General features: G+C 40.3%; 3 protein-coding genes across 6 annotated transcripts in view; 2 read left to right on the forward strand and 1 right to left on the reverse strand.

The window, feature by feature from the left end:
• The window catches only part of LOC110068436 (protein Hook homolog 3-like), a 73,993-nt gene extending 73,737 nt beyond the window's left edge, over nucleotides 1-256 (reverse strand). For all 3 annotated transcript variants that reach the window (XR_016206335.1, XM_089286376.1, XM_089286375.1), the window contains exon 1: nucleotides 111-256. Coding sequence is in view for 2 of the 3 variants with exons in the window: in XM_089286376.1 (XP_089142502.1) it covers nucleotides 111-152 (42 nt within the window). In the remaining variant the exon portion in view is untranslated. The remainder of the gene's footprint in view (nucleotides 1-110) is intronic.
• Nucleotides 257-1,454: 1,198 nt separating this feature from the next.
• On the forward strand, nucleotides 1,455-14,697 carry LOC110068600 (N-acetylated-alpha-linked acidic dipeptidase 2-like). Of its 2 annotated transcripts, none has more exons than XM_089286379.1 (7): nucleotides 1,455-1,782; nucleotides 8,809-9,022; nucleotides 9,298-9,495; nucleotides 9,876-10,173; nucleotides 10,558-10,868; nucleotides 11,981-12,666; nucleotides 13,456-14,697. In XM_089286379.1, exons 1-7 carry the CDS (start codon nucleotides 1,529-1,531, stop codon nucleotides 13,766-13,768), a joined length of 2,274 nt encoding a protein of 757 aa, XP_089142505.1. In that variant the 5' UTR covers nucleotides 1,455-1,528; the 3' UTR covers nucleotides 13,769-14,697. The 2 variants fall into 2 exon arrangements, with proteins under 2 accessions (XP_089142505.1, XP_020631656.2); XM_020775997.2 differs by lacking the exon at nucleotides 1,455-1,782 and adding an exon at nucleotides 7,093-7,579.
• Nucleotides 14,698-15,763: 1,066 nt separating this feature from the next.
• LOC110068601 (uncharacterized) lies at nucleotides 15,764-19,849 on the forward strand. Its single transcript, XM_089286380.1, has 2 exons — nucleotides 15,764-15,894; nucleotides 17,706-19,849. The coding sequence occupies exons 1-2, from the start codon at nucleotides 15,874-15,876 to the stop codon at nucleotides 18,138-18,140; spliced, it is 456 nt and encodes a 151-aa protein (XP_089142506.1). The 5' UTR covers nucleotides 15,764-15,873; the 3' UTR covers nucleotides 18,141-19,849.
• Nucleotides 19,850-24,426: the final 4,577 nt, after the last annotated feature.

Below are 24,426 nucleotides of genomic sequence, written 5' to 3' on the forward strand. Positions count from 1 at the left end.
ATAACTTATGAATTCTTCACAAGATTGTGGCATCGCCAATTAATGAACAAAAGTTAAATGAACGAAACAAAAAGAAGACATTCGACTCGGATTTCATCAGAGTAGCCTACCCATTTCATCAGACTTTCGCACATCAACTCCTCGTCCATCATGCTGGCGACTGAAGGCGTTCTAATTAAATAAAGTAGTAGAAAAAAGGCTCAAAATGTAGCAATATTTACAAGGTAAGCTTCAGTGCACTGAAGTAATGTCTGACCGCCGGCGCGGTTGCAAAGCAGTACATCGAAATGGCCTCATGGGAAATAAACGACATTTTTATGCCCATGGGGTCCGGTGTCTGGAAGTTTCTATTCAATTCTTCCAGGGTGAATGGAGTAAACATTGACTTATCTTGTTGTTTACTGCGACTGCCAATGACAACAAGAAATACGCTTGATAACCAGCAGCGATATTTATCAGAGAGCTCTGTGATGGCTATAGGGATTTGCATAGAGATGGGCTAATTTTTCTTTAAGGATCAGAAATTTTTCGGCGACTTTTTTGAGACTGAACTCAGTATTACAACACAGACAGCAGTGTTAAACATTTTAAAAACATGCATTTTATGAACTTGACGTTTTGTATGCTAGTCAACATACATTTTCAAAAGCATAACGTTAAAATGTTTTGAAAAGCTTTTTATACTGTTTATCACCGCTGTTTGTGTTATATTTTTAATCAAGTTACGATGGCTGAAGACCAAGAGTTTATAAGAACTATTGTACTTTTGAGTCACTTTTGGTAGTCTCGAAAAAAAGGTAACCCGGTCTTAACTTTTTATGTCAAACAATATCTATCTTACTCTTTAATCAGTTGGACTTTTCTCGTTTCTGGTTGTAGCCTGATAGCTTTTTTATGGCACACATGCACCTCCCCGTTAGTAAACACCTGAGTAAACAGCAAGGGCAAAAATTCTGGGCTTCATCCAGACCCTGTCAATCTTGGAACAGATAAGAACACGAATCTCTTTTTAATACGACAGTTAAGCCCTAAATAAGCAACCTCTGATAGCCTATCGCCATTCTATCTGTCCAAGAATCCTACACTTGGAGTCTTGTAGCATCAAATCATCAGATTAATTTTTGATGTATTGTAGTTATGTGTTTAGCGTTCCATCCTGTCTGACCTCCCTTAAATAAACCTGACATAGGTATGCGAAACGCATAAAGCTAGGGTTTGCGAGCTGTTTTGGTCTGAAAACGGTACGATGTTTAGATGAAAGTAATATTTTCCTCATGAAGTCCTCAGTTACTTTAATTTTACAGGGCGGTCGCAATTCCTGGTTTACAGGGCATCGATTTCACATGTTTTATGTTATTTTGGTCTGAAATAGGATAAGGGTTTCAAAAAACGCGCTGCAAACCCTAGCCATAAGTTTCTAGGGGTGCACACCGCCCCCCCGGAATCTTGGAGGCGTAGCATACTGATCCGAGAGACTGTTTGGAGACCTCAGTCGGCATAGCGTGAGTTGTACAGAGTTTCATTCATAATGTTTGAACCAGAAAGTTCAACAAAGCAGCGACGAATTCACATTGTCGTGGTTGTGGTTGCCTTTTTTGTTGCTTTCGCTGTCGGAATCGTGATCGGATATTTTGCGATCAAAAAACTGGCAGAATCGAAAGAACAGGATGTTGAACAACAAGACCAAAAAGCTGACCTCCAAAAACGCCATGAGGAATTGATGACTTATCATAAGAAGTTTCAAACAACTGTCAGCGAGCAAGAACTTGAAAAAAGCCTCAGGTAAACTGACAAATTAAGTCTCAGTCATAAATAATCGTTGCAGTTTTGTACAAAACTTAAGCAGTTGTGAACTGAATAACGCCTGAAAACATATTCAGGCTTATACGGAGAATCGAACCCATGACCTCTGCGATATCGATACCCGGTGCAGTGCTGTATTACGTACCAACTGAGCTATCAAGCTAACTGGGCAACGTTGTTAGTTCGTAATATACCCGTGTATGGTTAAGAATGCAAGGGAATATATAAAAGATCATATACTGGAACTGTGGAGATAGATGTAAAGACATGAATGATGAGGGTCGTACAGGGGGCGGGGGGAGTGGTTTGGCACGGTTCACGAACGGGAAAAATAGAGGATCACGGATCACGGATATAAAAATTTCGTTTTCCCGAATCACGAAAATAAGAGACTAAGATACTCGTTTTAATAATCTGCTTTTACACTAAAATGAGTGTTTGAAGAAAGCAAAATCGTGAAAGGCTAAGTCAAGGCTTCATATTGCAAATCGCATGCCTAACTCACTCTCGATAGACGACTCTAACTCATTCGGGGACTCGCGTCTCAAAATAACGTAGAATAGAGTGGTGAAATCACGAATATCGGTTATCAATTCAAGTTCTTCACGGAAAACCGTTTTCTAAGAGGCTAATGAACAAAGTTCGGCAGATGAGCTTTCTTTGTTCTCCAGTTTATTTTAATTTGGAAGTTTAATTTTTGTGATATGGACCGGCAAAATTTTTTCAGGTTTCAACTCTCCTTGATGTGCTCTTTCGAACACATTGTAAAAATATGCATATTAAAAACTTCAAAAGGGGCAAAAAAAACATGACGTCATCACTGTGACGTCACAACTTTGACATTTACTGACATTTTTCATGTAAACATAATTGGCAATAGGTCTCCTGCTTATCTGCCAAGTTTGGTGTAGAAAGAGTCAATATTTTTCAAGTAATGCGAAATAATGTGAAATACCCAGAACCGACGAAACATTTGGGGGGTGGTTTGGCCCCTACGTATTTAGCGACGTTAGGATCACGTCCCACACGATAATAAAGGACTTGAATTCTGAGTTTGTCTATCTCGATGAGGAAGTGATATTTGATATCACTGAGGTTTGCTTTCAATGCTCACCGTGGAAATAATTTTTTTTAATGTTTGTGAAATCGGCACTTTGTGATTCGTTTTTTTACGTGTTAGAACGTTAGGACAAAACGTTAGAATGCTGTGAAGGCCGTTAACTATCCGTTAGCTACCCGTCCGTTAGCGACCGTTTAACGGATAAGCGTCAAGGTACGTTTTCCCGTTCACGGTCACATATATTACGTGACTCAACAAGAAATATGGCCGGCCGCCTGAATGAAATTTAAACAAGAAGTCAATCGACCATCCGCAGTGAAGAACAAATTTTGCCAAAACCCAAGCCAAAGCATCTTTGCGTGACACATTGACCCAGGCAGCGTTGTCTGGACTCTTATTGACAACGGCAAATTAGCCAATCAGATTGCGAGATTGGTATTAATTGTGGTAAAAATGTGCTTTGCTGCAAATAATATTCTGCTTATGCTTACTACTAACCACGCTCTTGTATGAAAAATGGCAGATCGCTGCCCTGAACTGTGATTTCCTCGTGAAAACAAACTTGGTAACTGACTGATAAAACAATTATTAAAGTCGTCTATCGCAAAATATCTTGATTTTTCAGTGTCTCGCATATACAGTATTTTCCCGCGAAGGCAAATAATTAATATGAGAGGTTAGGAGTACACCCCCTGGGAAGTCTGACGTCAAAATTAAGAAAGAGGCGTTGCTTAGATCCGAGAGACCGTTTTGAGACCTTTGTCGAGCACAGTGTGAGTTGTAAACCCGGGGGGGGGGGGTAATGCCATATATGGGCTATATAGGTATGTGCCGCTGTGAAGGGTATGGTTCTCAAGCAGTTTACTCTAGGATAGGGTATATAAATCAGAGCGTTTGCGTCCAGTTGCGTTGGTTGAAGATTTTATCTAGACTAAGGAAACCAAGAATTGCCACTCAAAAATATAAAAACATCAAATCGGCAAGTTTAAATTTACGCAAATCAGCCTCAACAGTGTCGATAGATGGGGGGATTTGGGGAGTTTACTCTAGTATAGGCCAGCAAAATTCAGCTGAACTAGCTCTGGTATAGACCAAGGGTTCCAAGGTCCCAGCGGCTCATCCCCACCCAGAAATTCCCAAAGTACCCCCCCCACCGGGGTTGTAAAGAGCTTCATTCATAATGTTTGAACCAGAAAGTTCAACAAAGCAGCGACGAATTCACATTGTCGTGGTTGTGGCTGCCTTTTTTGTTGCTTTCGCTGTCGGAATCGTGAGCGGATATGTCCCGATCAAAAAACCGACATAATCGAAAGAACAGGATGTTGAACAACAAGACTCCAAAAACGCCATGAGGAAATGGTGACTTATCATAAAAAGTTTCAAACAACTGTCAGCGAGAAAGACCTCACTCAGGAAGAGACCCTCAAGTAAGCCAAAAACTAAGGTATATATACAACGCAAACCGAACGTTGTAGACGTTTTGCTATCAAGGTTTAAGCCATGACCACTCCAAATTCCCGAAGGCAAAACTTTTCAAAACAGCACTTAATTTGAATTGTTTGTTCAAAGTTGCAACTGCAGAGCCCTCAATTAATTCCTGATTTTCTTCTCGAAGAACGGAAAAAGATCTGCATCAAACTCCCAGACTCCAAAAATAACGACTACACGAGCAAGAAATTTATCTCGAAACTGAACGCTTTTACGAAGTATTTTTTCATTATCTTGTGACAAACATGCACATTTCTAATCTGCAAAGGGATTAACCCATCACTACCGATGTAAAAGAAAAAACACTAGGAAATAAATGTAACTAAATCACTATTGGGATAAAAAAACAAGAGTTGAGACTGCCTCTAACCACCTCAACACTCGGTTGGTCTATCACTTTCATAAAAGCTGAAAAAAAGAAAGCTGAAACCCAAAATTATTCAGTCTCAAGGGCAAAAATGTTCATAAGTCTCATAATTCGAAGGAGAATGCTCGTTTGGAAAAAACTATGTGGGTGAAACAACTTGGATGCGAAATCTTGAAGTGCGAATAACTGCCACAACTCGGACCAGCTCAGCACGTGACCTTCTGAAAAACCAAATCAGACACTCCAGTGTCCTTTGTTTTCTAAGATCATACTTCAGGAGAAAGATTGTCTAGGGGTTACATGTAATTGTCAAACTTTGAACAAACAAATTAATTGCGGGAATTGCGCAAGTATAAAAATATGGACAATCTGGGACGGCTTTAACCCTGATAATGACAAAAAGTTGAAAAATCCGGTATTATAACAATTGTTTTAGTTTTCAACCTTGTATATATATCATTTTACCTCTTTTAGCAATGTTATGTCAACAAAACTAAATTCCCAATCCGGCATTGGTTTTGACAAGTTTTGGTCGGCATCCTTTATATCTAACAGTTTACCATAGCAACGATACAACCTGTGGAAAACACTCTCAACTAAGCTTTTAAAAAGTGCTTGTAACTAAAAAATGAAATTTTTGGCGATTGAGTCGCTACGAATTAAACCCAGATCTGTAAATCTGAATTTGATCTGCAAACCCAGATCACATTCATAGAAATGTGATAAGCTTGATTAAATGCAATCCTTTGAAAAGTTAAGGCGGGAGTACACATGAAAATTAAACACACCATTTTTTCAAACTTTTTTCATGACTAAGATTCGATTCCAAACCATGGCAAAGTATACTTTTCTAGAAAAGATAAAGACCAAAGATTATGAAAAAAAAGTTTGTACCCTAGAACTGTATAGCTGGTTTTCACATGACGTCACTAAAATTCGAACTACAAAACTATTGATCCTCCTGGGATTTTACTTTAATGATGTATAAGAGCAGCTGAAAACTAATATTCATACAACTTTTCGCTCTGAATGGGTTCTTGGTTTTGTGATACACTACGCTTGAATTTCTAAGCTTTTGCGTGACGCGGCATTTACATGACGGCCTAGAGAGCTGTCATGATGGTTAAAAAAGTGACTTATTTCGGGGAACTTGGCTATCTGAACAGTTTATATCTTAGAAAAAGTATTATTTTAATGTTTTAGAGTTCCTTGAGGGATAAATTCACGCTTTTGTAGCAAAACTCAGTGACAGATGTTTCTGTTGGTTTCCGGCCGCCATGTTGGTGCCCATACGGATGGGCACCAGCATGGCGTCTCCATACAAATCTCTATAAATTTGGGGAAAAAATTTCTCCGCATATCTCGCATAAGAAAAATTGCTGTGACCAGAATTTTGGCGAGAGTCTTTGCATATTTACCTTCTTTCATTTCCCAGATTCTAAACTTTATCTATTGACCGGTTTTGATTTTTATTTTGATCTATTTTGAATTGCGTGACACTGAAAACCAGCAATTGTAACCTGACAGCGGCTGATTAAATCTGCCACCTGCTGAGGAAAAGGCACGTGAAATGGTGACCAGTCAAATCTGATACAAAAAATCCAGCCTAGATCAGCATACATTTCAATGCATAACTTCGACAAAATACCCTGGATGGAAAAGTTCTAAGCTTAAAACACAAAACTTACTTAGAACAACAAATCTTGAAAATTTCAGCTCAATTCGACAAATCCTTCTCAAAGGTAGAAATAACTCGTTTTGAGAAAACGAACTTTGAACTTACAGTAACAGAAATGTTTCTTAAAATAAAACTTTAAGCGAAAAAACTTTCCGGCAAAAACAAAAATTCTATCTTTTACAGAATTTTCATGTGTATACCCCCGCCTTAAAAATATATATGTCTAGGGAGCCATCTTAAATTTTGCGGAATGCGCGTCGTCATGCCGTGAATTTTTATTGCGCATGTGTAGCCTGGCTGACTGACTGGAACGCTAAAAATGCGACCTCTATTCGTAAATGTACTAATATTGCAAAGGCGATTTAGGCACTGTGTAACCATGTTCATCAGTAAGTGATTTAAAGAACAACATCAAGAGCCCACATTTTTTCAACGGAAGTTAAACATCTTCGTTTTGTTCTGTTTTCGCTTGAGTTTCATGCCGTTACTGAGCCCTGAAACAAGCTAATTATCTATGCAAACTCATTCACATGCGTTGACATAACAATGGGATGTTTGTCTTAGGAGCTTAGTGACATGCTAATATGTCATCGCAAAGGTCTGTAACTGGTCTGTAGCTACGCCACTTTCTTTTTAACCCGGCTATGCTAATCGCGACCTTTTGAAGTCTCCGTTGTTACGTCTGTGTAGCTCTTAAACAGATACAGATCACGTGACGGCGGTAACATCGAAGGCGCGCACATTTGCATAATAATCAATGCCTATTGAAGGGTAGCATTTTTACCTTCAAATTGTAATTAGTTACTTAAAATTCTGGGCGTTTACGGTCACTAGACACTGCCTTTCCAACGCGCTGTTGCCAGCTCTACAGCAGAGTTTGAGTCCTCAGTTGAAATCAATCTCAGTAACACACTATGGATGATGATGTGCAGTTGACTTACAAGAAGAGGAAAACGCAGCGAAGAATTCGTTGTATTGGAGCGATAGTCTTCGTGATTCTTGTCTTTGTGATTGGCTTTTTGATCGGATATTTTGCAAAGAAATCCGGGTCCAAAGAACATGACAAGGAACCCAGAGAACGCGATATGAAAGCAGAACTGCAAAAGCGCCGTGAAGAAAGGATGAATTTTCACAAGCAGTTTCAGTCGACTGTCGACGAAGAAGAGCTTGAAAAAAGCCTCAAGTAAGTTCGTGAAACGCTTGGCTGGACTTTCAAAAATATTCTGCTTCGGTTTAACTGTTTACTAATACTTCATTTGTTACTTGAATTGAAATGCAGGCGGTTAGATCTCTTAGATGAAAACAGACTCTTGACAGTTAATTCATAATTATGCTAATTGATATTCAGTAACTGAACACAACGCATGCATAATCAATGCAAAAATCTTGATTATTTTTTCCAGGGGCTCGGCAAGTTCAGCATTATAACAAGCTTAACGTCATCGACAATTATTTATTGTAAAATCTGTAGGCATTGGGGGTCGAAAGAAAGCGGAGCAACCACAGAATACAAGGCCACTTTAGATCTCTCGAAGAACGATCGAAGCATAAGACAGATGTAAATTATATATGAGTTATTGACCAGGTGTCAGGTCAAGATGGCTGGATATTGCTCAAGTTCAGGACAAGTTCTTTTCTTTTGCGTGTTTGTGAACCGAGACGGAGTCGAGGTCCATAAACTCGCAAAGAAAGTACGAGGCCAATATCCAGCCATCTTGACTGAACAAGCTTGGCCAATAAAGCATTTATAATATAGTTTTCGGGGAAATTTTTCTTGCGGGACACGGCGGGTAGTCCCGAGCGGGCAAGATAGCTCTATCTTGCCCGCTCGGGTAGCCAATCACAGCGCAGGATTTGATTCATCTTGCGCGTTCACGGAGCTAGTCATTCTAGGCACGTTTTTAAGTCCATGAGATGTAAATAAGTGGCCCTTTAAGGCTGGCGAGGGAGTAGTAGTCGTAGTCGCAGTGCAGCAGTAAGAGCGCTGATGACCTAGTGAAAATCAAGACTCGGAATCGTTAGCGGACATCATAAGCTCGACGGAATCGGAGTCGGAAAAATCAGAACGTTTCAATTTTCTTACGATTTCGTTTACTTTGTCGCTTATGATCTAGTGAAAACTAGATTGTCGGAGCCATTAGCAGAAGCGGAAGAACCAACCAATAACAAGGCCTGGAATCGAGCATTGTGATTGGTTTTTTCGTCCGCTTCTGCTTCCGATTCCGCTGGTTTGATTTTTACTAGGTCGTATCAATCTGCGTCTCTGATTACGGCTGTGACTTCGACTCTGTCGCCAGTGAAAATGGGAAAAAGCCCCCACAATTATCGATGCAGCGCAATTCCTGTAGTTTAGGTTTTGCTTGTGTGATCGTCCGTTATAAACGATTTTTCTCGATTCTCGTGTTTTCTCAGGTATTTCTCCGAGGAACCACATATCGCGGGCTCGCCACGACAGAAGAAGCTTGCTGAAGAACTAGTCAGGCGCTGGAAAAAATATGGATTTGATAAAGTCGAAATGCCAATGTATAAAGCACTCCTGTCCAAACCTGATATGGACAAGAAAACAAGAGTAACCCTCAAATACAAGAACGGTACCATCATTTACCAAGTCAAAGGGGAGGAGCAGGTATAAATCATAACTACTTACATGAAGTCGGCTTGTGAACAGTTGCCAGAATTGACACTCCCAGAATCGTTGTGTGACAAAGAGAGGCGTTGTGTGATTTGCCATGACATTGCAGAGTGAATGACTTGTGCACAGTTAGCCAAAAGACTCCATCCAAATTTGACACCCGGAGAATCGTTGTGTGACAGAGACAAGTGTTGCGTGACTTGTTATGACATTGCAGAACCAGGGACACTTGCGTGACCAATTAAAGTTTCGTTTCTTTTCGTTTCCAGGAAGGAGGATCAAGCGAGAAGGACAAGGGCGTTGTCCAGCCTTTCCTTGGCTACAGTCCAAGTGGAAAAGCATCGGGCGAACTTGTTTACGTCAACTATGGGCAGGTGCAGGACTTTGAGCAGCTCAAGAATCTCAGCGTGAATGTCACGGGAAAAATTGCTATCATGAGATATGGGAAAATATTTCGAGGAAATAAGGTAACTCTGGGGCTGGACTTGGGAAGTGTGTTCAGGTATATAATTAAGATTGGAAACATGACATATTTTATAGCTGCCTGGCTCCGCTAGCCACCATGGTTATTCCAGGCAGCCAGTACTAATTTTTATCATCGATATCTTTGTACGATAAGTATTATAGTGTGAGACAGTACAAATAAAGAATTTTGTTGTCGTTGTTGCTGTTGTTGTTGCCGATGGAAAGCAGACTCGTCCTAGTGCCTTCTCTGATGCTAAAATCCAATATGGTGGGAGCTGCAGGCATCTTGAATTTCACCGCTTGAGACAACACTGAGGACGAGTTTGAATAATTAGCGAAGATTTTCTCTATTTAGAACAGTTTGTTTCTTGTTTATCTTCAGGTTGCAAACGCAGCCAACTACGGAGCTATAGCAGCCATTCTTTACTCGGACCCTGCAGATTACGCCCAGCAGGGGGGAGAACCGGAGAACACGTACCCTAACACTGCGTGGCTTCCAGCCAGTGGAGTGCAACGCGGATCACTGTACACTATGCCTGGCAATGGAGACCCGCAGACCCCCGGAATAGCAGCACTTGACGGGATGTTCCGGAGGTCGTTCAACGACAGTGAATTGCCTCCTATCCCTGCACACCCCATGGGATATGGAGATGCCATTCATTTTCTTAGAAGAATCAAAGGTACCTATCTATATTTTCCAACTGTCTGCGTTGTTTTTGGGACTGCCGACCTTACAAAAGCAGTATTTTGAGTAATTTTGACCACGCACAAAATTACCTTTTTATTGAAGGAAACCTAAAAATAACAGCTTCCTAAGATAGAAAAACACCAAAGAGATAATAATAAACCATTAAGGAACAAGGATGATTAAGCATGGAAAAGATTAACACGGATTCCAAACGACGAACTTGAAAAATTTAGGCTCAACCCAGTTCAAGATGCGAACACGTGAAGTACCTCCTGGCGTGATTTAAGTGCTGTTGAAGGGTGCAGTGCTTCTTATGATTGTGCTCTCGTAACGGTGGCAGGTGCTTTTTGGACTAACTGCGTTATGTTTTGTGTAGGAAACGAGGTCCCTGCTGGTTGGAAAGGTTCTCTTGATATAACGTACCGTCTCGGACCAGGGTTCGACGACAGCGAAATAACTGTGGAACTTGACGTCAATAACAAATTGCAAGTGTTACCGATCTACAATGCGATTGGAACAATCTATGGACGCGAAGAACCCGATCGATATGTCTTGATTGGCAATCACCGAGATGCCTGGGTATACGGTGCTATTGATGCTTCCACTGGGACCACTGTCACTACGGAAATTGCTCGCGTGCTCGGTGAAATGAAAAACTCAGGTTGGAGACCGCGTCGAACGATTAAGGTGAAGAAAAATAATATATAAGTTTTTCGTCTTAAATGAGTTGTTTGAGCAGTTATCTAGATCATGAAAAGTATTTTAAGGCTGGGTGAAGGTGTCTTCTTTGCCTCACGCAAAAACGCAAAGGAAATAACTGGCGGCTACACCCATACTATCCGTTTTCGGTCTTTAAACCACTAAATTGAATTGCGCATCTCTACTGCGCACGATTTCAACCTTTTTCCCAGGGTCCTGGAGAAATAAATGTTCGTTTTCTCTTGAACGAGATTGTTGACCTACATTTTTATCGCACAATTATGGTTTTTAAATTATCCTCTTTGAGTTAAAAAACGTTTTTTTTAAAAAAAAAAATGTCAGGAAAGAAAAAAAGATATTGCTAAAAGCGCCGGCACAAAACCATCACTCGAGGATGCAAATTATGACCTTGAAGACAACGACTCGAGGAACTTTTTTAGTCGATGTCGTTTTAAATTGTGTTATTTTTCCATAAAACAAAAGGAACTCCATAAGTTGATAATTTTCGGGTAGAAAAAAAAAGGATATGGCTGACTACTTGTGACGGGAGCACACTTATGTCCAGGATTGAACGCCAGTATTGTTTAATTAGTACTTCATATTTGGCAGGGTTATTTGACATTTTCATATTACTTCATGTTTGACAGAATTGTGTGAGTTTTGGTGACTTTTCACCAATGAGAACACTTTGTTATGCTTATCATAAGGAATTTGAATCTCATTAGTGTTCAATCCTGGACATATCTGCGAAGTATTTCCGTCCGCCGTGCGCGAGAAAAATCCTCTGGTACCCAGGGCGGTAATGGAACTAAGTAGCCTGTGAACAGGCTCCGGCTGGGAAGGGTCTGAACTCGGCTGGAAGGGCCGAGGGGGTAATGGGGTGGGGATAGCGGTTCACAGGCTAGGAATTAAAGGACAAACCGAGACGTAATTTTGTTGACGTCATCATACAGACAAGTCTACAAACAGCTTTTGGCAAAGTTTCTTTCCAAATTTTCTCACCATTATCCCCACCGGCCTATAATATGGGCGCTCCAACCCCTCCGGGGGCTAAATCTGAAGACAACAATACGATTAAATATTTCGTTTTTGTTCATCAGATTTGCAGCTGGGGAGGAGAGGAATACAGCCTCATCGGATCAACAGAATGGGTTGAACAACATGAAAAAGAACTGACAGAACGAGCTGTAGTTTACCTTAACGCTGACACAATCGTCTCTGGTAAATACGTCCTCATGACTGGCGGCAGTCCGCTGGTCAGAGACACTATATTGGATTTCAGCAAAACCGTGATGGATCCAAACGCCCATGACGACAAGGAAACCATATTCGACATCATGCTCGAAAGAAACCCTTCCAAAACGGATCCTTCTAAACCTGCTGTGAGCAACCTAGGTTCCGGAAGCGACTACGCCCCTTTCTACCAGTTTATAGGTGTTCCGTCAGCGGACTTCTACTACATATTTGGCTACAACAACACGCCGATTTTCTACCCAGTCTACCACTCTCAACACGATACCCTTAATTGGACCACGAAGTTCGTTGATCCCGATTTCACGTTGCACAAGGCTGTCACGCAACTCACCGGAGGACTCTTGCTCCAGTTTGCTGATATGCCGCTGTTGCCAATGAGCGTCACGCTGTACGCGGAAGCCTTGACCAGATCACTGGATACTCTGAAGAAGTCTTACAAGGAGAAGCTACAGAGTCATGCTAAATCTATCGGCTTCTTAGAGGACGCTGTTAAACTGTTCCAGGAGACGGCAAATAGCTTTACGGCTACTAGGTATGCCCAAGATATCTTGTATAATCATTCCAGATGAAAATGGGCTCTTGATTACAACCGTTCAGAGTAGGTTTTTGTTTTTTTGGCCCGTCACTCAATTTCCCATTCGCCAATGGCGAAGATTGATTGCGTGATGCTTGACCGTAACGCTGTATTTTGAACTGAATCTGCTGATTGGGTGAATTTACCATCTTTTGAGTGTTTTGGTTGTCACCTATTTCCATCTATCAAACTGACTTTTCTCTTTCACTCACAATTACATGAACAGAATTTTTAGACAACGAAAGAAAACGAAACAAAAAAGAAAACGGAATGTTTATTCATTACTTAGGCCAAGCACAGTGCTAAAAATGGTTAACCACAGCGCTCTTGCATAAACAGTAACTCCTTTGTGTAAAAGTCACTAAGGTGTCAAACACAGTTTGATAGATGGAAGCAAGTTCTAACCTCCTAATTTAGATCAAGCAGCTGACGTTTCGGACGTTTCCCTGTTATTATAACAAATCGATTTCCAAATACTCCAAATAAATCATTCACCTTTACTTTTCGAGCTTCTTCACGGTTTTCACATCTTTCAAGTTCGTCATTTGTAATCCGTGTCAAACTTCTCCATCCTTAACCATCCTTGTTCCTTTATGGTTTATTATTATCTCTTTGGTGTTTTTCTATCTTGGTAAACTATTATTTTCAGTCTTACTTCAATTTAAAGGTTATTCTCTATGGGCCAAAATAATTCAAAATACCACGACTTAGCTCTTTAACAAAGCTTCTTCCTTGCTACTATTTCAGAGCTAAAATCCAGAAGAAACTCGAAGACTTCGAGGTGACGAGTTTTGAAGAACTGCGCCGGGTCAATGACCAAATGATCAAAATGGAAAGAGCATTCATCTACTCCTATGGCCTGCCGGGAAGGCGTCTGGTCCGTCACGTGATCTTCGCACCCAGCAAGTACAATCTGTATGGCTCTTCCAGCTTTCCTGGTGTGAGCGACATCCTGTTCAAGCTGGATGAAACTGGAGACGAAGACGAAGTGGATCGTCAAATATCCATCGCTAGGCAGTGCATTCTGGCTGCAGTTGATATTCTTACTCCTTATGAATAATCTCTTCGTTTTCCCGTCCTTCCCTCCCTTATTGTACGAGATTTTTGTTCACCAGGGTGGGGATGGAGAATTTAGGTATTCGACTTAGTGCGTTTTGTCAAGAGAAGATCAAAGTAAGAGAGTGATTCCTCCATATAGGCTATATACCCATGGTAATCCCTCTTAGGTTACTTTTAGACATGGTACCCAGTTCTTCTGAGGATGCTTCCCGCGCGATGCGTGGACATCCCAAGCGACTTTCTGGAAACGAGAATGAGAAACGAGACGAAATGTCGGGAAATATGGCGACTAAAAGGAGGAGCTTAGGAGGGATTATCTTGAGTATCAAAGGCCTATATAGGGAATTCACTCTCTTACCTTGATCTTCTCTTGGTTTTATATAGAATCATGTATATTCATTTGACATTATTGTGGCATTGATGTAAGCTCCGCCTCAAGGTGGCAGTTTTATCTTAATGATATGTATCCATATATAGCTTTTGCTGTTATGCACCGTTTTAGAAACGGGAACAAATCTGATAAGCATCCTGTTGTCGCTCATAGGCCCGTTACTGGGAAGAAACCGGATGCCCCACTATCCCTTAGCAACGGTCCCACAGGCCACTTCGGGATGAGGGGTAGTCGCAGTTTTCTTCTGGTTTCAAGGAAGTAAGAAATAGTGAAGGTGAAATCTCTCAGGCCTCTGCGAGGTGGCGGATCCTGCAATTTCAATCACTTAGTTGCTAAGCAACAAAAAAGAAAAAAATTGGCACTATGCTTTGATTGAATAATAAGAACTAGTAAATCTTGGAGTGATTTGGAGAATTGAAGAAGATTCCCGCCCAAAAACGCGTGCTTATACGCCAGACTAAACATAACTGTAACTACATCAGAGAAAAATAATGTTTGTAACTTAGGTTTTCAACTGAGAATAAAATATGACATCCATGGCCGGTAGTTACGCTTCCACGCGCATGCAGTTTGTGCCTCACGAAATCAAAACTAATAGTGAGAGACTGTTCTAGTTTTCACCTCGTTGAATATTCAGTGCACGTTTGGGACCAATCATGACGACCAGTGAAGGAAGCCGGGGGGGGGGGGGGGAGTTGGTTGGCAGCGAGGCCATGATCGCCCCAGTAGAGAAATTTGTATGAGGGAGAGTCAAAATGGCACATGGAGATTGCTGGGAAAATTTATCGGTGTTCATCAAGCCAGCAGATTCACGCCGGCATAAAAAGATGAGTTTAAGATGAAGCATTCGAGCAGCACGACCAGTAATTTTTACCTTGTTCTCGATGCGTAGATTGATCGGCATTTATTTTGTAATGTGCTGTATTATGCCTAAGAATTTAAAGAGACGTTGGGAGAAAAATCTTCTCAAAGACATGTAGTTCTGCCATCGCAGTATTAGTACATTTTCGACGTCCCTTTATTTTGACTATGCAAAAACGCGGCCCGTCCACCCAAATAGCGGCCCATCGCTCAGATTTGGCGCAAAGAATCTAGATTTGAGTAGAACGCCTCTGAATTTTTTGCAAGGCCATAACTTTTTTTAAAATGAGAGACACAGTATATTGAAGCTGATCACACCATAAAGAAGACAACAGAATTTGAACTAAATCACATCTCGATGGCAAAAGCTCATGTCCGCACAAATTCGCCGCCATTTTCCACACCACCACGCATAACGCCTTCTAACTGGCTTCTTTGCCATTGCTGTGTCACTAATTAACGCACCCTGGCAAATCCAGAACTCAAGTAGAGTCCAGGCTCGGGAAAAGTTGACAACCGCCATATTATTACGTCACGCTATTGTTTCGCGCCTGGAACGGTTACCCAACCTCGTTCCCAGGGTCGTCTCCCTTCCAACCTCGTTCCTAGAGTCCCGTCCCACCGTCGAAGGCCAGAGAGGACCTTGGGAACGAGGCTGATGGTTTTCTGGAACGACCAGCCCGCCAAAACGGACGGACTTCCGGCTTTTGTTCCACGACTGAGACAAATGAAATAAGCCGTCTGTGTTAACGTTGTCTGTGTTCGCTGACTATCGAACGATAAGGTCAACTGCAACACGGAATGATTCCACCAGAAATTTAGAGCAGGAATCAGACCAGCTGATCAAGAGGACAATGTTCAAATCTTTTCATTTGGTAAGTTTTGTTTTATGATACATGTGAACTAATTGTACTATGTAGAGCGGCTGCTAATTTCAGCCATGCTACTTGTGTTCTTTTCTTCTCCTCCGACGCCGCATATAGTTACTTTTTGAAATTTCAGTTAATTCTCTGCACCCTATCTTCAAAACCGAGACATTTTGTCTTCAAGCTCAGCAAACTTCTCTGTGTTTCGATATTGGAAATAGCGTATTGTTTATAGTATATCCGTGACTAATTTCAGCGAGACCTGCCGAGTGTCTTTAGCTAAAAAATTTGTCAGTTGCACTGACAATGTAAAGCTTATCAAAAGGACTATAAAACATCTTGCTCCAGTTTTATCCAATTGTAAGAAAACAGCGGTCTAGAAATCCAAACGACCCATGTTGCTTCCAGCGAAATTTATTATCGGCTATCATATCGAATTTGGCCGCACAAACAAACTACTGCATTTTATAAAATAACTGAGCTACTACGCGCGCTCTCCGTGGTCGATAGGTGTGTTTTGATGAGAGTATGTAAACACGGTTGGGACGTTTTCGCTTCGCGCGTATTTTTGAGAATTATTTTATAAAAGCAATAGAACACTTTTTCCGTGTTTAAACACTCGGGGGTTGGGAGAATTCTCGAAAGTTGTGAAAACCCGAGACGTAGTCGAGGGTTTGCATAACTGTCTCGAATTCTCCGAACCCTCCTCCTATTCTACAAAACCTTGTCAGGCTTTATCAACATTCTTATTGGATGCTATACAATTTCTCTGTCGAAACTGGTTATCAAAAATTTAACGATACGTTACGTCGAAGGTTATTGCATTGCGGGAGATCTAGCGCGAAAAACATAAATACCCGATACTGTTTTTTGGCAAATGTCTTAGCAACCGGACAAAATTTCGTGTTACGTGTAAATGTGGAAAACTAGCATTGAAAAGTCCTACTCCTGGGGGGGATACTCCCTTGTATGGGCTATGTAGGTATGTGCGGCCTTAAAGGGTATGGTTTTCCCGCCGTTTTGGTCATAAATAGGGCATCGATTTTGGCCATAAATAGGGCATGATTTTAGCACTGAAGTCTTGGGTATGTTTTTAGAAGGAGCTACTTTTTCATCTTTATCGATAACACCATCAACAATAGCTTTTCATAAACTATGTCAGTTTGGGGCAATTGTGCCAGCCGCGACGGTCATAAATAGGGTAGGGAAATCCCCCCTCGGGGGTCCTACTCTCACTATGACCTACTGGTTTTCGTTCTCGTATTCAAATCTTAAGTCCCCTAATTGAATACTAATCCTTGCCTAGACTGGATTCTTCGGTTCCTTTGATGCACCATGATCCGAGTGATCTTGGATTAATCTGTTTAGTAAGGAAACGCGAAATCCTTTTTTGGATTTAAAATGACACATACATACTGGGAGACTGGGATGAATTGAAAAAGAAAAAAATAGGTATACAGTGTGTACTTGTGTCTATGCGAGAGAATGTTGACAGATATGAGCCAACCTTTTCGCGGTGTGAATTGACCCTTTTCCTGGGCCACAAAATATATGAAACATGCAGTTAACAATTATTCCCGCACGTATGATATGACACCAGGCACAATGATTACCAGCCGTAGACCGGACTCGAGAAAGCGGCGGAAATCTAGCCTAGTAAGAAACGAGATAACAGATAGCCAACAAGGTCCGTTGCTTGAGAACCGTCGACGCAGTAAAAGTAATAACTTTTGAGTTATTACTTTAAATTTAGTTTATCCCTTAAAAGGGATAAGTGACCGTAGAACGAGTTTTAATATTACGTCATTCAATTTTCGCAGGTTGTTTTGGGGGTTTTTCTCATCTCCTTCGGTTTCTCTTTGAAAAAAGAACGTCGCAACAGGAGACTTCAAGGTTTAGCCAACTGTCTTCAGATGGGCGTACCACAGCAAGCAAATGTATCATCTTACGATGTGCTTCGCTTCATTAACCGCCACCATTACTTGATCGTACCAAAGTCGAATCCACCGACTAGTAGGAAAACAAGAAACGTTGGTGCTTCAGCCAAGTGGAGTACTCCCAGATGCCCATTCACATTTAACGTCATCGACTACGCGGAGACAGTCCCCAGGTTTTTGACCGCTGCCAGGTGTCCAGGTTGTAACTTCCACTGTAAGCCGGTGATGTACACACATTACGTTCTAATCAGGAAATGCAAGAACTATTGGATGTGGACACGGAAGACCTTACCAGTCGCCTTTGTCTGGGTTGACTAAGCACTATGCCGTCATGTGGTGTTTCGAAGTAGCAAGAGCTTGGGGGAGGGTTGCTTCCATACATGGACTTTGTAGGTATCTGCCGCGGGATAGGGTATAGTTTTTGAAGTTTTCAATTCCTAAATAGGCTATCATTTTTTCCCTATTGGCATTGTGTTACCAGTATGATCCTTAGATAGGGTGGCTTTATTATACGGCTGAACTGGTCCCCGATTAAAAGAAAAATACTGATTGGTTCCCAAAATATAAACAGTGTTTTGTCGAGTAGAAATCTTTCATCTTCATTTTTGGAGAATAATTTCAGTTGAATATTCACAAAAGCGAGCCAGAAACGTCAATAAATGCTTACCTTTCGCGCGCGCGTTCACCGAGACTGGATTGTGGAGACGCATCAATTTATCATCAGCTTAAAGTGTCATTTTTTCGGGTTTAGGCCTTAAAAGGGCATCAGTTTTCATTTGCTTCATCCTTACATAAGGCCAGGGTTTAAGGCCCTTCTCGGTACACACTTATAGGAAATTTACAGGAGTACTCCTCTCCCCCCGGAACAAGAGGGATTGTTCCGGTCCTTTTTTCCTTTAACTATAACTAAAGAAAAAGATTTTGCTATAATAACGTGTATTATCGTTTGTCTCACAATGCAGTCACTTGAGATGTAGATCGCGATCTACATCTCAAGTGACTACGATAATACACTTTATTGTTGCATCTACCACGATGAATAACAACAACCTTTTCCTCGACAAAGATTTTGCTCTTACAATTTTCATATTTTCATTTTTAATATTAGACGACTTGATTAAATCCGTTAGATCTCGATTACCGCAACAACAACAGTCCTTTATATATACGCGATTTAGTATAAAGCAATGTAATAGGTTTGCTTGTGAGGTCGTGTTTACACTAAAAACAGAAATATGTACAATAATATGATGATTCTAATATTCTGACAATTCCGCATTGTATTGTTGCAAGATCAATATTTTTTACCTATAAATGAACTTGTAATTTTCTGAATCATTTTTGTAACGTTAAATTAACAGCCCTATAGAACAACACATTGGTGAAATGTTTGCACTTTCATAGATCGCTATTTTTTCTATTAGTCAGTCACGTAAATCTTTTGTTTGTTTCTTTAGAATTTGTTGTAAACCTGAGCTAGGCTTGTAAAGAGTATAAAAAAGATAATTTGTTCCATTGCTGCACAGATAACTGATGAAGGTCTGCAGACTGAAAGGTTTTTTAAAAAGTTTTTATTCTTTAAATGGAAGCGCTCATTTATTTAGCTCTCTTTTCAGAATACATATGGGTGCTGGATGCTTGAATCCACATACTCAAAGTTGAGTAACACAAGCTAATAACTAATTTCCAGATGAACACGTTTATTCAGCTTTGTGACAGATATAAACTACATTCTTTACGCTTTTCAGTATTTCATAAAAATAGATAGCTTGATTTTCAAACGCAATCACTGATTTAGGTAACAAAGGAAATTTGCAGTGACCGTCAATGGTAGAGAAAATAGTATTTTAAGACCAAAGTTTAAATTTCTGTCTAAATATCTCAGTGTACATGCAGTTCTAAGAGCTCAACCAACTGTGGACTAACTGGATTCTAATTTAAACTCAAGCATCAAGTACATTTAAGTTTAACCAGCCAAAAATATATTAGCCTAATCCGTCTCGGTCCATAAACAAGCAAAAAAAGAACGAGGTCAATATCCAGCCATCTTGACCAAACAAGCTTGGTCAATAAAGGATTTATTATATGGAAAAAAAAACGCTATTTTTTGCGGGGCGCAGCGAGTAATCCCAAGCGGGCAAGATATCGCCATCTTGCGCGCTCGCGTAGCCAATCACAGCGCAGGATTCGGTTCATCTTGCCCGCTTACGAAGCTAGCCATTTAATAATATATAATACAATACAGCTGTGATGTTTTAACTGAGGTGAGGAAGCTATGAGAATATTGAATGCTCGTGGAGACATTTCCTTTTCTTTTAAGAAACATCGGACGTTTCGACGGTGACAATTCAAAATCCGGCGACTTTTGTATTCGTTTCTTTACACTATACTCTATACTAAAAAAGCAATTGTCCTTCCTTTTCCCTTTTTTAACTTGTTTACCCTGGTTTTCACTGCGACATAAGAATAAGAAAAAGCACAAGCATAAGCACAACGTCAAGTGATAACGCGTTGCTGTAAGCATAAGCCTAACCATAAGCCCGCCATATTATTTTACTGTATCGAGGAGGTATGGAATCGAAAATCTGGCAAAACGTACTTTTGCTTGTTTTGTGGGCGTCCTCGCTACTGTTAAGCTTATGCTTGTGTTTGTGCTTATGTAGTAGTGAAAACGAGGTTTAAATTAAAACACCATTTACTTTATCCACGTTATACACTGATTTATCACGCACATTTCTAATTTCAAAATACAATGATGATGCAGAACGATCTACCTGTACAAGGAATAAGCAGAGGAAAAAGTCAATTTCAACCTTAAAGCTCCAAAACGTAGGCAACTCGCATTTCGTGTTCTTCCCACAACCAGTAATGTCCGCATTTTCTGCGAAGCAGCCTCATGGTGTAGGTGACAGGCTTGCAGCGGACATCACATTTACTGCATGTGGCATAGCTCAAAAACCTCGGCACGGTGTCCACGAAATCTTTTACTGCCATCTTGAATGGACATCTTCCAGTGTAAGCTGATCTTTGACTGTTCTCCTTAAATTTTACAATTTCAGTTGGAGGGTTGGACTGGGGAACAATCATGTAACCACGACGACGAATGAATCGGAGAATGTCATTTGAAGATGTTCCAGTAGAAGCCGGCATCTGAAGACAACGTGCTAAACTGGTCCAGTCTCGACCGCAAGGCAAACTCTTTGCGATCAGACACAGAGACAGCAGTGTCAAGGCCTAGAAAATTTCAAGATGATAGTTGTGAATACATTGTTTTACCATCTAAGCTTCTATGGCTCGTGTTTGTGTGATAGTACCGCTCAATGAGGTGCATGCCTAACGCGTTCCTATTCAGTAAGGTGAAATGTATTTCTTTCTTAGGTTGTTTTGTATTTTTTCATATTGTGATAATCAGACCTTTATATACCGCTCCTTGTGAGTATCACACCACTTGATGTCGAACAGTTTACTCGAGGCTGTTTTTTTTTCTTCCATATTATAAATGTCGTTGTGTAAAATAGCGTGCGACATTTTCTTTCTCTGGCTGGTAACCGGTATTTAGCATGTCTCAGATTTTCGTTAATAAACTCGATTGCTAGCGGCTCTTTCTTCTATTTGTTGTATTATTTGTCTCCTTTACTTGTAATAGAAATGTTTTCTATTCGGCTGAGCGAAGCCAAAGAGAATAGAATTCAGGGTTATTTAAACTTAAATCTAGACACACACTACTTAATGATAAGGTAAGGTAAAATGAGGTAAGATGAGAAGAGATGGAATGGGATGGAATGAGCTGAGATGAGATGAGATGAGATGAGATGAAATGAGATGAGATGAGATGAGATGAGAAGAGATGAGATGAGAAGAGATGAGATGAGATGAGATGAGATGGAATGGGATGAGATGAGAAGAGATGAGATGAGATGAGATGAGATGAGATGAGAAGAGATGAGATGAGATGAGATGGAATGGGATGGGATGGGATAAGATGGGATGGGATGGGATGGGATGAGATGACATGGCAACTTCTTTCACAAGGCTTTCTCTTTGGGAGAAAAGGCCTAAGCACGAAGTTGGCGAATAAGGAAGCGAGAGAAAAAGTAGCCTTCCAAACAAGACGAGGGGGAAGGGGCAAACCAAGTAGAATTGTATCACTCATCGAAAAGAAAAATATAAAATGGAGACAGTTGCTCCAAAGTTACAAACAGCAAATTCACTTACGATAAACACAAACTTGTTCATTGTTGGCCCGGTGTTTCCCTTAGCAAAATGGTGCTTCTTCTTCAAAACTTTTCTATAGTTTCGTTAACTTACACTGGTGAATTTCTGATGAACACACGGCGCTTCACGGCTTTTATAGCGTGGTGCTACGTGACAAATTGCTGAAAAATCTTAATAATTGGACCGGTATTTTTAATCATTTCTAGCACCGATGCCATAAGTACTTCACTACAGGTGTCAATACATTTTGGGGGATGAAACGGAATATAAGAAATTTCGTCAGCATTACGAAAAGGATGCTATCTATTTATGATATTTTACTGATTTGGAAGATTTCTCCAACCACCAAAAATAACAATCCAATCATTTTGAGTTCCTCAACTTTTTTTGTATTGGCCCTAAAAGCTGCCGTAAAGATGGAAAAGAAAGTCAAGAAACCCCACAATGATTGAAGCCGGAAGAGTGGTAGAAAATTATAGGGAATAACAGGCTGGTTTTCAAAAATTTTGTTTATTAGGTATCAAAGAAGAGAAACAGTTGGTCGAGCGCTAAACGTGACCTAAATTTAAAATGATCAAAAATGCAAACTACGTAAGCTATAGAGCTTAGCTATCGTACCTACTGCAATTTGTGAGCTGTAGAAATAAATTGCGGAAAGAAAACTTTCAAAAGGTTTGTCTTAATGTTCTGAAACAGTTCTTGAATTGAGTTATAAAGAGAAAAATGTCTCTTCCTCAGAATAAAAATATGATTTAACATCCGTATGAAAACTGCTGATGCTACGTTTCAGCTTTTTTGGGATTCGTTTCATGCTCTGTTTTAGTACACCTGGCTAATTTGCATGAAAATCTGTTATCACAAATAACAATAATGAGACCTTTTCTTCCGTGTTCCATGTCGCATGTCTCAGGTACTAAAACCAATGAGCAACATCAGTGTGTTTCGAGAGTTTCTTCCCTGTACGGTTTCTCCCTGTTGTCTAATATATAGAGTGGGCATATCACGACTAGTAACATCGTTGTTATAACTCAGTGATGTTTACAAACGCTTTAAGCCTGTCAGAAGCGGCGAGAAAGCTCTTAATCAAAACATATGTTATTCTTTTAATTTGCCATACATTCTTTCAAATACTAGCACTGACAATTCAGAGGCACATCGAGGCAATATCCTGGACGGAATCTTATCCGCTTCACTTGTCTAGCGTCTCATAAGAATATTGTTTTTCTGGTCCAGGCTGAACATTCTTATTTTTCTGCCGATTTTCGGCTGAAAATATTTTGTGAATATTCTTAGATTCAGTAGCAATACAAAGTGAACTAAGTCGTCACAAGGTCTGATTATCTGTCCTATCATGACTTTGATAGCGTTGAAGTAATTTTGGAGCCATACTGCAGGCAATACTAAAAGCCTGACATGACACGTACAACTTCTTGCAAATGTGTTGTTAACATCGAACATAAGGTTAGTGCTGTTCCTGTTTGGCTAGTTTTGCCGTTTAGTGAATGGGAGAATTTTATACTGGTTTAGTTAAAAAAAACATATAACTATACTGCATTTACAAATTTTCAACACACAAAATTATGTTCGTTTCAAAATCTCGGCCACGAGTTTATTCTTAAAATATTCTTAAAATTTCGCACATTTCAGCCTCGAAATTCTCGTAAAATATAAATTTTATAGAAAACAAGAGTGTATTCTCCAAAGAAATGAAGTAGTTCGTCACTCCTGAACAGAATAGGAGGCCAATTCAATTATTTGCATTGTTCTACTAGAAAAATTCAAACAGAAGAACTGAACGAGACTGCCGAAATTTGTAAAGGCGTCCATTGAGGAAATGTAACTTGTCTCAGTACAATCTGATGGTTTCCGTTTTTTTTTAGTGAAAAGTACTATTAGCAGCTAAGACTTCACTTTCAACGGAATTTTGTTTTGACGAAAAAAAAAAATAGAATTCCTGAAACATACAAACGATTTGCTCCTTCGATCTTGTTCCTAGAGCCTGTGCTTTTTCGGTCAGCGGTGACCGAACGCCTCGATTTCTTGGTGCTGACCAAAAGGATCGCGGCCTCTAGGAAGGAGACTGTTTCCTTCCTATAGAGTAATCTTAGCTGACGTCATTGTTTACTTTGCCGGATTAGCATACAACTTTGCGCAGAGAAGACATAGTGGTAGATAGGAATTGATTCCAAACAGAGTTTTTGAAACTTGGTAATTGCAAAAATTTTTTAGCCCTTTGGGTAAATACTGTAGGAGATATTGCCTTAAATAAATTGCAAAATTTGGGGGAGGCAAAAGCACAAATGAGCCGATACATTCTTTGTAACATTTTAAGTCGCAAAAAAGTATGTAATAAATCGGACTCAAGTTCCTTGGGCATTTAATCGTGTCA

The sequence above is a fragment of the Orbicella faveolata genome, unplaced genomic scaffold (assembly GCF_042242905.1).
Source record: "Orbicella faveolata isolate gen_17 unplaced genomic scaffold, um_ofav_v1 contig_14, whole genome shotgun sequence".
NCBI lineage: Eukaryota > Metazoa > Cnidaria > Anthozoa > Scleractinia > Merulinidae > Orbicella > Orbicella faveolata.

What these genes read in the sequence shown, in the direction of transcription:
- LOC110068600 (XM_020775997.2), top strand. Translation starts at nt 7,311, where the DNA reads ATGGATGATGATGTGCAGTTGACTTACAAGAAGAGGAAAACGCAGCGA. An exon ending in GAGCTTGAAAAAAGCCTCAA is followed by an intron (nt 7,580 to 8,808) that starts GTAAGTTCGTGA and finishes GTGTTTTCTCAG; the next exon opens with GTATTTCTCCGAGGAACCAC. An exon ending in AATAGCTTTACGGCTACTAG is followed by an intron (nt 12,667 to 13,455) that starts GTATGCCCAAGA and finishes CTACTATTTCAG; the next exon opens with AGCTAAAATCCAGAAGAAAC.
- LOC110068601 (XM_089286380.1), top strand. Translation starts at nt 15,874, where the DNA reads ATGTTCAAATCTTTTCATTTG. An exon ending in TGTTCAAATCTTTTCATTTG is followed by an intron (nt 15,895 to 17,705) that starts GTAAGTTTTGTT and finishes CAATTTTCGCAG; the next exon opens with GTTGTTTTGGGGGTTTTTCT.